General features: G+C 45.5%; 1 protein-coding gene across 4 annotated transcripts in view; it reads left to right on the plus strand.

Annotated features, from left to right (window-relative positions):
• TBC1D24 (TBC1 domain family member 24) overlaps window positions 1-11417 on the plus strand; it is a 30279-nt gene extending 18862 nt beyond the window's left edge. For all 4 annotated transcript variants that reach the window (XM_014958819.1, XM_014958822.1, XM_014958821.1 and 1 more), the window contains 4 exons: window positions 289-352; window positions 2459-2554; window positions 2957-3191; window positions 7123-11417. In XM_014958819.1, the coding sequence (XP_014814305.1) occupies window positions 289-352; window positions 2459-2554; window positions 2957-3191; window positions 7123-7277 (550 nt within the window). In that variant the 3' untranslated portion in view covers window positions 7278-11417. The remainder of the gene's footprint in view (window positions 1-288; window positions 353-2458; window positions 2555-2956; window positions 3192-7122) is intronic.
• The last annotated feature ends 870 nt before the right edge of the window (window positions 11418-12287 follow it).

The following is a 12287-nucleotide window of genomic DNA, read 5'->3' on the forward strand; positions in this document are numbered from 1 at the left end:
CCTTTGCGTTGCCTTAATTCAAAATGCCTTAAAATGCCACTGTTGTGATAGGCATAAGCAGCTGTACCCAGAGCTGTGTAGAAAAGAACTGCTGGGTAATACTTGTTTGCACTTAACCCTGTTATTTACAAGGGACTGTAAAAAGTGTTTGCAGCAATATGCTTAGTCTTCAGATGTCTCTTTTGCCATGCCATCAGCTGGAGGAGGAGATGGTGCTTGACATTAAGGAGGAAAAGACCTGCGGTTGGTGGTAGTTGAGTCCTCATTTTTGTGTACTCTGCACTTCAGGTTCTATTCTCACAGTGAGGGACACGAACCAACTCTTCTCCTCATCAAGACCACAGCAAAAGAGGTGAGTGAGGTGAAAAGCAACTGATGAAGTTAGATTTTAGACAGTTATGCAATGCTGTATTGCACCACACAACTGTTTATAATAAAATGAAGAACAAGGGACCTGAAATTGCTTGGGGTTTTGGTTTTTTTAACAATGCATGCTTTAAATGATTCCATTTGTCAATTATGGGACTATGCGTTCTTGGGTAAATCTTATAAACTAGGTCTTGCTCAGCTATTCTTTCTCTTGTAAGTAATGTGGGGTGATGGACTGGAGGAGCTCGTTGAGCTCTTCAACGGACTGTCTTAATTGCAGAATCAGAGGGAGAAGCTGGGGAATTGTGTTAAGAAACTCATGATTCATAGAAGATATTTTCGTTTTCTCTGGGATAGGAGGAGAGAACGTAGCAGAATTTAAATGGTGCAAATAATATTGGACTGTATAATATGGAAAGAAAAGCTTTAGGTTCATTTCATTCTTGTTTGAAAAAAAAAAAAAAAACGAACAGCAAAGCTCTGAGAACGTGAGGAGTGCACACAGGTGCCTTGTCTAATGAGTATTGATTCGTCTGCTCTACTGTGTATGACAGTATTGGACAACATATTCTGAACACAGAAACATAAGCTTCATCTCATGCTTGTTTAAAAAAATGCATAAAACAAGAAAGCTTCCCAGAATCTCCACAGGAGGGCACACAGGTAGTTCCTGTAATGAGCGCTGGTTCTCTGTGCCACTGTGCACGACTCCTGAATATTCTGTGTATAGCATTAAGCTCTTATTGCTTCCTGTGGGCTTATATTTCTGCTTATGTTCCTGCCAGATGACAGCCCATGAAACAAGCCCTTTTCTACTCTTTATTTGTATCTACCTAATGCTAATGCCCCAGGCTGTTTCATAGTTCTCTGTGTGGTTTCTGGCTGCCCCAGGCCTGCATTGATATGCCATTGCCTTATAGAATGCTCATGGCATCTAAAAGGAAGAGGGAAAATATGTATTATTTTGCTTCTTGTTCTGGAGTATGTCAGAAGTCTAGCTTTGTAAGTGATGCTGATTTTTACAGTATGGTTCATTGCCTACCCCTCAAAAACAAAAATAGTACAAACAAAAAAGTAGGAGAAAAGTATGGGGTTTTTTTGTTTGTTTGTTTGGTGGTTTTGGAGTTGCTTTGTGGTGTTTTTTTTCCAAAGGATTATGTTCACCCTTTATTCATATGTCTATTGTTACATTTTTGAAAGAAGAAAATTTGCCTTCTGATTTTCTGGCTGTCATGCACTTCAGGCATATCAGATCAATCAGACTTCTGGGCCACCTTTTTGCTTATATAAATCTATATATATTGTGTTTTATCTGTATAGAAAGCCGACTCCTCAGTAATTTTGTCCTAGGAGCTCTGCTTGTAATGCTGGTGGAGGCTAAAGAGCAAATGTACCTTAGGACAGTTCTGTTTAACCATAGTTTCTGGGGAAAAAAAAAAAATAAAAATAGCAGAGTTGGTTTTATCCCATTCTTCGAGCTTCATTGTTGGTCTGTGTCCACTTGGCAGCAATGCTTATTGCTGGTAGCAAGAAATTCTTCTAGTGTAAACAGAAGACTCCACAGAAGAGCTCAGCGCTCTAAGGCCATGTTTGTCTTTGCTGGAAACTAGTGGGCCCCTTGCTGTTTGAGTAGCCTGCATTAAATATCTGAGCTAGTTCAGCGTTGCCTTAGCTGAACTGATTTTACCCTACAGTTTGAAATGGAGAAAGGCACCAAGGCTACTGGTTTTGACCAGAAAATGTTCAGGCAGGGCTGTCAGCTTGTGACATGTCAAAATGAGGAAGTGAAAGTCAGGCTTTACAAGTTTGGAGTAATTAGTGTTTTGGTACCTGAGGTTATATTGGAACATAAGGCCACAGAGATGTGAAATAATTTATGAAACTCTTAGGCTGTAAGGGTTAAGGATTAAAGCAGTTTAAATCTATCTTTAGATATAAGTACTTGTGCTGCCTTAATCCACTGATACAGAGATTTTGAAAATCAAACTGAAATAAAACCTTCAGTTCTAGACTCTGAAATGCTGGTATCAGTTGGTTTAATGCCCTTCCTTCCTCAATGAGAAGCCCCTGACGGTGCTGTCTGTCCCAGGTCTGTGGTGCTTATCTGTCAACGGACTGGAGCGAGCGCAGGCGAGGGGGGAACAAGCTGAGTTTCTTTGGAACCGGGGAGTGCTTTGTATTTAGGGTGAGTAAAATTTTTTTGTCGGTACCTGGTAGCAAGGCAGAACTGCTGTACTGGTATGAGTAACTCTTGCTTCCCTTTCACTTGACGAGGCTGGATTATATACCTTTCTTGTTTATAAAGCCTACTGAACTTGTGGAGAAGAAAATTTTAGTTTTGCCCAGAATGTTTTCTTAAAATATGTGGTAAGGTAACTCAGAAAATGCTGTATCGTTTCTTCAATCACCTAAAATACAATGTTATAAAGAAAGAATGTAACATCTGGCATAAAAGATAGTTTGATCCAATCTTCATCACTAATTGTGTCAAAGTTCTGAGAGGGGCCTGAGTGTCCTTTGCGCGCAGAGCTCTCTGCGTGGTACACATGCACTAACTACAGCTTTGCTCTTCTCTGCCTCTCTGCAGTTGCAGCCAGAAGTGGAACGCTACGAGTGGGTGATCATAAAACACCCAGAGCTGGCCACAACTGGTTCAGAGCCAGAAAATCACGCCCCGTCAGCTTCCAGCACTCTCTCCTCTGGCAGTGTCCCACCAGACCCTTCAGATCGCCTCTCTCCCTTCTTATCAGCTCGGCACTTCAACTTGCCTTCCAAAACAGCCTCCATGTTCATGGCTGGCAGCAGCGAATGCATCATTATAGGTAAGTCAGGGTGAGAATTTGTGCATATCATAGAATGCTTTGGGTTGGAAGGGACCTTAAAGATCATCCAGTTCCAACCCCCCTGCCCTGGGCAGGGACACCTCCCACCAGACCAGGTTGTTCAAAGCCCCCTCCAACCTGGCCTTGAACCCCTCCAGGGATGGGGCAGCCACAGCTTCTCTGGGTAACCTGTTCCAGGCTCTCACCACCCTCACAGGAAAGAATTTCTTCCCCAGATCTCATCTCAGTATCCCCTCTTTCAGTGTAAAACTGTTCCCCTCCCTGACCAAGAGTCCCTCCCCATCTCTCTTGTATCACAGAGTCACAGAATGATATGGGGTTGGAAGGGATCTCTGGAGATCATCTAGTCTAACCCCCTGCCAAAGCAGGTCCACCCAGAGCAGGTTGCACAGGAACGTGTCCAGGTGGGTTTTGAACATCTCCAGAGATGAAAACTCTACCACTTCTCTGGGCAGCCTGTTCCGGGGCTCTGCCACCCTCATGAAGTTCCTCCTCATGTTGAGATGGAACTTCTTATGTTCAAGTTTGTGCCCATTTCCTCTTGTCCTGTCACTGGGCACCACTGAAAAAAGACCGGCCCCTTCCTCTTGACACCCACCCTTTAAGTATTTATAGGTGTTGATCCGATCCCCCCTCAGTCTTCTCTTCTCCAGACTAAACAGATCCAAGTCCCTCAGCCTTTCCTCATCAGAGAGATGTTCAAGTCCCCTCATCATCTTTATAGCCCTCTGCTGTCCCCTCTGCAGCAGTTCCCTGTCCTTCTTGAACTGGGGAGCCCAGAACTGGATGCATTACTCCAGATGGGACCTCACCAGGGCAGAGCAGAGGGGCAGGATGTCCTCCCTCAACCTGCTGGTCACAGTCTTACTATTGCACCCCAGGATGCCATTGGCCTTGGCCACAAGGTCACGTTGCTGGCTTATGGTCATCCCATTGTCCACCAGGACTCCCAGGTCTTTTTCCTCAGAGCTGCTCTCCAGCAGGTCACCCCCAACCTGTACTGATGCAGGGGGTTATTCCTCCCCAGGTGCATCATCCTACGCTTGCTCTATGGTTCCTCTCTGCCCCAACTCTCTGTAGCTGGAAGGCTGCTATACGGTCTCCCTGGAGCCTTCTCTTCTCCAGGCTGAACAACCCTCACTTTCTCAGCCTGTCCTCATAGGAGAGGTGCTCCAGCCCTCGTAGCATCTCTGTGGTCCTCCACTGGGCCTCTTCCAACAGGTCCATGTCCTTCCTGTGCTGAGGACTCCAGAACTGGAGGCAGTACTCCAGGTGGGGTCTCACCAAATTGGAGCAGAGGGGTAGAATCCCCCTCCCTCACCCTGCTGGCCACACTTTTGATGCAGCCCAGAATGCAGTTGGCTTTCTAGGCTGCCAGCACACATTGCTGGTGAGTGTTGAGTTTGTCGTCCACCAGCACCCCCAAGTCCTCCTCCTCAGGGCTGCTCTCAATCCATTCTCCACCCAACTTGTATTTGTGCCTGGGATTGCCGTGGCCCAGGTACAGGACCTTGCACTTGACTTGGTTGAACTTTGTGAGGTTCACACAGGCCCACCTCTCAAGCCTCTCCAGGACCCTCTGGATGGCATCCCTTCCCTCCAGCGTGTCGACCGTGCCACAGAGTTCAGTGTCATCAGCAAACTTGCTGAGGGTGCACTCAATCCCACTATCCATGTCCTTGACAAAGATGTTAAACAGCACCAGTTCAGTACTGACCCTTGAGGAACACCACTCGTCACTGGCTTCCACTTGGACATTGAGCCATTGACCACAACCCTTTGAGTGCAGCCGTCCAGGCAGTTCCTGATCCAAGGAGTGGTCCATCCATCAAATCTGTGTCTCTCCAGTTTAGAGACCAGGATGTTGTGTGGAACAGTGTCCAATGCTTTGCAGAAGTCCAGGTAGATGACATCCATTGCTCTCCCCTTATCTACTAATACTGTAGCCCCATCGTAGAAGGCCTCCACATTTGTCAGGCATGACCTGCCCTTGGTGAAGCCATGTTAGTTGTCACCAATCGCCTTGTTGTTTTCCATGTGCCTTAGCAGAGATTCCAGGAGGATCTGCTCCATGATCTTACCAGGCACAGAGATGAGACTGACCAGCCTGTAGTTCCCCAGGTCTTCCATTTTCCCTTTTTGAAAATGCAGGTTAAGTTTCCCCTTTTCCAGTCAGCAGGAACTTCACCAGACTGCCATGACTTCTCAAATATAATGGAAAGTGGCTTGGCAACTTCATCCACCAGCTCCCACAGGACCTGTGGATGCATTTCATCAGGTCCCATGGACTTTTGTACCTTTAGGCTCCTTAGAAGCTCTTGAACCTGGTCTTCTCCTACAGTGGTTGATTCTTCACTCTCGTAGCCCCTATTTTTGCCTGCTTCTTCAACTTGGGAGGTGTGAGGAGAGGGGTTGGCAGTGAAGACTGAGGCAAAAAAGTTGAGAACCTCAACCTTCTCATCTGTTACCAGTTTGCCATTCTTGCTCATCATAGGGCGTACACTTTCTTTAACCTTCCTTTTCTGGCTGAGATACCCATAGAAGCCCTTCTTGTTCTTAGCATCCGTTGCCAGGTTTAGCTCCAACTGCCCCTTGGCCTTCCTGACCCTTGGCCTGCCCCTACTGGGCACTGTCCCTGTGCTCCTCCCAGGGTGCCTGATCCTGCTTGAACTGCCCATGCAGTTCCTCCTTGCCTTTTAGTTTTTTAGTTCTGCCCTGTTGTCCCTGAGGGCCGTTTTCCAGGGGGTCCTTTTGACCAAATCCTTGAAGAGCTGGAGGTTTGCTTTCCTAAAATTCAGGATCCTGACTATGCTCCTTGTCTGACACATAGCTCTTAGGACTGTGAACTCCACCAGGACATGATCGCTGCAGCCCAGGCTGCCTCCAAGTCTTGACATTCCTGATGAGCTCTCTTGCATTGGTGACTATCAGGTCCAGTGTCACATCCCCTCAGGTAGAGCTGTCTGTTTCCTGCCTTAGAAAGTTATCATCGAGGCACTCCAGGAACCCCCTGGATTGTCTACAGCTCACTATGTTGCTTTTCCAGTAGATGTCGAGGTAGTTGAAATCCCCCAGCAGGACGAGAGCCTTTGAGCTTGATGCCTCCTGTAGCTGGAGTAAGAAGGCTTCATCAGTAGGCTCCCCTTGATCAGGCGGCCTGTAGCAGACACCAACCACAAAGTTCTCCTTGCTGCCTCGGTCTCTAATTCCTGCACATAAGCTTTCCACTTCCTCTTGGCTATTCTTTAGCAACATCTCTTCACACTCTATCCATATGTCCTACCAGCTTGTCCTGTCCACCTTAGACAAGAGGGCCATCTATAGTTACCATTTCTGTATTTTCAGATAAAAATGGCCAAAACCTGATATCATTACCCAGCAAACATTTTCTATGGGAAACCTTGCATGTCAAGCATTTTTAGAGTTAGATAGTAGTAATTAGCTTTAAGCACAGCCATACCTTTCTACCACCTAATTCATGGTGAAAAATAGTTCTTGAAGAGGAACTTGTTCTTGTCCTAGCTTTGATTTTTGACTGCTTACCGATTTGCTCGCAAATTTCTTTGGTTTTTCTTTACTGGAGAGAAAATATGCAGTTGCCTCCAGCACTGAAAAGCAAATTAAATGCAGGCATTTGAGTTGGACTTCTTGTTCTTACTGACTTGCATTATTTCTTTTTAAATTAAAAAAATAATCATCCTGTTCTGATAGCTATGCATTTGATCATACTGTTACACCTGAAGATGGCAAGCAAACATCACTTAGGGCTTCCAGTTGTTCCCATGAGAAAAGCACCTAAGTCCTTTTTTTTTTTATGTATGTTTGTTTGTTTGTTTGTTTTTTGTTGTACAGCAGTTTCCCTATTTTGAAATGCAGAGATACCCTTACACTTGTCTTTGTCTCCTCATAGGAGGGGGTGATGGCCAAGCTCTCTACCTCGATGCAGACCTGAACCATGGAAGAACCAGCCACTGCAATACTTTCAATAACCAGCCCTTGTGCTCTGAAAACTTCCAGATCTCTGTCTTGGAGGTGTGGGGCTTCAGGGACACCATGAATGGTTGATGTGACTATCATTAATCAAGAACCTTTTCAGTTGTCTTAGAATTCCCAAGGCAAATTCTAATGCAGGAACCAAGTCAGAACATAATTTCTGCTGGGCTCAGTGTTTTTCAGTCATTACGAAGCGATGCACTCGAATGCAGGGCTTAGTTGTTTACCGTTATTTTATTTAAGACAAATCAAGGTGAAGTAATGTATCTGATTAACTCAGCCCTTTACCTTTAGAGATCTGGATTCAGGTTCTGTTATTAGATAAAAATCAAAGTGCAATGATTTCAAACCATCCTAAATGGATACAAGTCCATATCACAGATTGGGTTTGCAGTTTTCTGCAGTCCCTTGGAGGCAGAGCTGGCTGAGGTGTTCAGCAGAGCTCTGTGCCACTGGCACCAAGGTCAGCCTTGAGCCAGAAATATCAAATGTCAGCTCACAGGGAACTTTAATGACCTCAGATCTGACATAGAAAAGTAGTTCATAAAATCGTTGCCCTACTGTAAGCAGACATTGTGCAGACAAATCAGTACCATTCCTTAAGTTATAAAAGCCCTCGGTTCCCACAAGAGCTGTGATGGCTGATTATCCTTCTCCTTGTACCTGAACCCTTGGCACATTCCAGTCACATCCGTTTGAGGAGTCTGCCTCTGAGGAAGGCATCAGACTGGACAATGAGATCTCAAAGGCTTGATTTTGTTTACATTCCTATTCCATATCAGTATAATGACTTCAAACTGACTCGTGTTTCAGACAGCTGAAAGCCAGAGCGTACATGCAGTGCTCAGAAACTTCCTTTCCTTTGTCTTTCCGGGAAGCTGAAATGAAGCTTTAAATCTGAGAATAACTGTGCTGATATTTCTACATGTTTGGGGAGTTAGACATGGTGATACAGAAGCTAATGGTCTCCCCACAAGAAAATGAAGGGAAGTGGGAGGGAAATCTGCTGAGTAGTAATTAATGTGGGAGGGGACGAGTTTCCCAGGAGAGCTCTGGGTGATGCTGTTCCTCCATATCATGAGTCTTCCCAGGGATGAGATCCTGAAAAAGGTCACATTTTTTGGCCAGCAGTGTCTGGTAGGGTTGGGCTGATGCAAAACAGCTTTTGCTCATTCCTGAGAAATACACACAAGCACGTCTTGTGGCACACGATGGCCAGAGACAGTTACCCAGTGTCTTTATCTAAAACTTGTCATATCTGGTGTAGAGCTTCTCCCTTGTGAAGCACAAGTATGTAAACATCAGTGGGTAGTCCCGAGCATACGACAGGCTGCTCTCAAAGCTTCACTGGATAATTTGCTAGTAAGAAGATCTACCACAAGTAAAATGAGGGGAAAGAGGGAATTGCTGGTTTTTTCAGCAGTTCAATCTTAAAAAAATGCTTTAGGGTGGGAAAGTGTTACTTAAACTTGAAGTTTATTAAAAGGAAAAATTAAAAATTTATAGTGATAAAATCTCAGCTAGGCTGGAGAGGGCCATGTTAATAATTCAGAGGTCACAGTCTTGCTGGCAATGTTGGTTTGTTTAGCTTGCCATCAGTGAAAATACTGTGGGTCTGGCTAAAGTGTTGCCTCTAGCAAAGTATATAAAGAAACTTGGAAAAAATGTGATTTTTTTCTTAAGGTGCCATTTATCACTTTTGTCAGAATAACTCTTTGAAACATTAGACTGCATATACAGTTCAAGATGTCTTTTGCACCATTTATTTTTGCAGTTCAATTATTTCACCCTGTTTGAGAGTCGGCCCTGGGCCTCTCTTTCCCACATCCCACTCCAGTGAGTTCTGTCCATCTCCTTTTCGTGCGTTTACCGTAAGCTCAATTGAACTAGAAGGGCAGATATAATTCAGTTACATTTATGTAATTTGGTGGGAAAGAACTTGAACAGTTGTAGCTGACTTTTTACAAATACCAGCTGATACTGCCTTTAATTATTTTTTCAAAGCTAGCTCAATCACTTTGCACTTGCTGGTATCCCACAAGCGTCCTCACGCAAAACAAATAACTCCAAAAATGTATCCCATTTAGTAGGTTCTCTTAAGTGGGATTTCATTTTTGTCCCTGTCTCTTTTCTTGAATTTGTTTGAGGTGTCCTTGGGAAAGAAAAAAAAAAAAGGCAAACCAAAACACAGTAGCATTAATTTTCAGCTTGTTAATTTGTCAGAAATTTCCTCGAGCTGTGTGTTGGCAGGATTTGTGGGACTTTAGTATTACACTCAAAATGAATGGTTTTTATCTGCAAAATCTTTCCTGCAGCTGGCAGCGGTGATGTGATTTTTCTCCCCATCCCTGTAGATGCAGCTGTGTCAGCGAAACCCCAGCGCTACACTGCGTCCTAAGCCATATCTGAGAAAAGCTGTTCCTTTCCCTGCTCTACTCTTAGCGCGCAGGGATTGGGGTGTTTGAAGTCAGAAATAACTGCTAGTTGCTCAGAAATTCGTCATAGGAAATTTATGTGAGACTCCAAGGAGCAGCATCAGTGTGGTTTAGGCATCTGAGTTTCCAACGTCTTTCAAAAGTCAATCACAGGCCTCAGCTCAGCTTCCCTTGGGTCTGGCGAGTACAACTTCTGCCCCCCCCCAGCAGTGAAGATCCACAAAAAAAACCGTTTTGGTAGCTTTTCTGAGCAATTTGAGCCATGGCCTGCATGAGTTTGCAAATCACAGCAGTGGTAACAGGGTTAAGAGGTGATACCCCTGCTGACTGTTCGTATCGCTCTGGAGGCACACATCAGTGATGGTTTCAGTCTGGTACAGCACTGCCCCGCTGCGCTGCCGACGTCCTGCCCGGCCGGGGGGGTGTGTGTGTGTGTCTGTGTGTGTTAAATTTGAGTAGCCTGAATAAGAAAGACGCTGCAATAATCTAGCCAGAGGAATTGTACAGTGCTGTGTCATCTTCATACAACCCAGTAAATATGAATGCTCCTTTCCATGTGCAGATCCTCATGTGTAGTTCTCGTTATGGTTGTGAGACACCTTGGCAGAATTGCATTGTGTCTTGAATTTCTTTCCAGTAGCAAAGAGGCATTTTTTGTCTGTGTAGTTAATGGTTGTTGCTGACCAAGTGTATATCAAAGTTCAGTTGATTAAGCCAACAGTTTGTTACATGTAAAACACTTGAGATGGAGACCACAGGGTGGGTTTTGAGACAATGACTACAATGGGCAACTCATCAGAAGGTTTGACTCATCTGCAGTGCCCTGGCTGTGAAGTGCTGTGGTCACATTGTAACCAAACAGCCGTTGATGTAGTTTGTGGTCCTTGTTTGCCATCCCACTGGCCGCAGTGACAGCAAGAGGCCTGGAGCTGTGGAGCTGAAGGCTGGGCATCAGCTACCACAGTTCTGCAAGAGTGTATTTGCTTTCCTGAGAAGCCATTTTTGCTTTGGGATATTCTCTTCAAGGCAGAAAAGACTGGAAACTCTGAACATCAGAAACTTGAATTTATTGTAAATGACATTCAAGCTGTTCCCAGCCATCGGGTGGGCTGGTCAGACTTTGTCACCACACATCTAAAGATCATGCACTTTGACACACTCCCTTTTCGGATCAAGCATGTTAATTGGTCTCCTATTCATAGAGACCAATTAACAAAGGGAAGGGAAAAACTCCCATTTCCTCTGTGCTGAGATTTCAGCTTCAGTTGAAGACAGATTGGAGGGGCGAGTAGTACTGTTCTGTAAAGGGTTAAACTCTATGCCAATAGAGATCTGTGTGGAGCCATGGAGGGGTAGCACCTCAACTGCTATTTGTGTGTGTGCGTTGAAATTGTTTGCTCTGTCTTGGAAATCCCTCCTGGGTTTGGATGGGGAGTGATCTCTGCCCACAGAGACCCTGAGCGGCCGCCGGTGGGCACCTGGAGCTCTGTGGCAGCCGTGGCACTGGAGGAGCTCAGCCCGGTGGTTGACTGGGCAGCGTGGGCACCCGGCTGGGAGCTCTGTGCTGCCCTGCTGTCAGCTGTCTGTCCTGCCTTTTGGACTAGTTGAGATGAGCGTGTGTATTATTTGGGGTGATGCTTGTCTTCAGATGACTGGTGGTGTGCTGCTAAATTGGTTTTCCTACCCTACTGTTGGCATCGCTCCCCTACATTGATGGTATTTTTGTCACTGTGCAGAGTCTTGGATTGTATTAAAAGGTGTTTGACTGTGAAGGCAACTGACTTTGTCCTCCGTTTAGTTATTTTCCTTCCTGTAATTATTCCAGCAGATGACATGCTGGAACTGAGAAATGAGCCCTGGAGTGTGTGTTCTCTCACAGCAACCCTTCCCTACAGTGAAGCAGTTACACAGTCCCTGCCATGTTCAGGAGATCTCACAAGGCTTCCACTGAGATCAGGTGCCAAACTGAGTAAAAAACCTTAGATTGGCAAATTCTGAAATGAGCCATCTTCCCTTTGGTGGGGCCAGAGAGCGTGTTGCCCCAGCCCCACCTGGGTTTAAAATGGGGCTTAGAGGTATCTTCTGGCCACTGTCACTTGTGGATCAGATCAGCGGTGCCCGGTGTGTACTGGTCGTGCCCAGCTGCAGCCATGCTCTCACCGGGGACTGCGCTGTCCTCACACCAGCACGGAGGGGACCAGCAGCACCATCAGGAACTGCTTCTCTTCAACTGGGAGTTTTGTTCCTCGTGATGGCTTGGCTTTAACCTGGTCTGCTCCTGCCCTTGTCCCTGATAACAGCACAGGCACTTGCTGCCGTGATTAAAAGCCGTGGATGCCCCCTCATTGTATATTTTCAAGGTCAGGTTGGACAGAGCTTTAGGCAACCTGATCTAGTTGAAAATCTCCCTGCTTATGGCAGGGGGTTGGACTAGATGATCTTTAAAGGTCTCTTCCAACCCAAATCATTCTGTCGTTGAGTGTAAGACTTGTGGGAACTACAGGAACTTGTTGGTGTAGATGGAGGATATCAGGATCCTCTGCACAGAATGCCTTTGGAAATTCCCCCCAAGCAATGACCAATTAAGTTAAAAAAAGCTGGGTTTTGAGTTTCCAGTGAAATTCCACTAAATTCTTGGGGTTTGAGT

The sequence above is a fragment of the Calidris pugnax genome, unplaced genomic scaffold (assembly GCF_001431845.1).
Source record: "Calidris pugnax isolate Ruff unplaced genomic scaffold, ASM143184v1 scaffold244, whole genome shotgun sequence".
Classification (NCBI taxonomy): domain Eukaryota; kingdom Metazoa; phylum Chordata; class Aves; order Charadriiformes; family Scolopacidae; genus Calidris; species Calidris pugnax.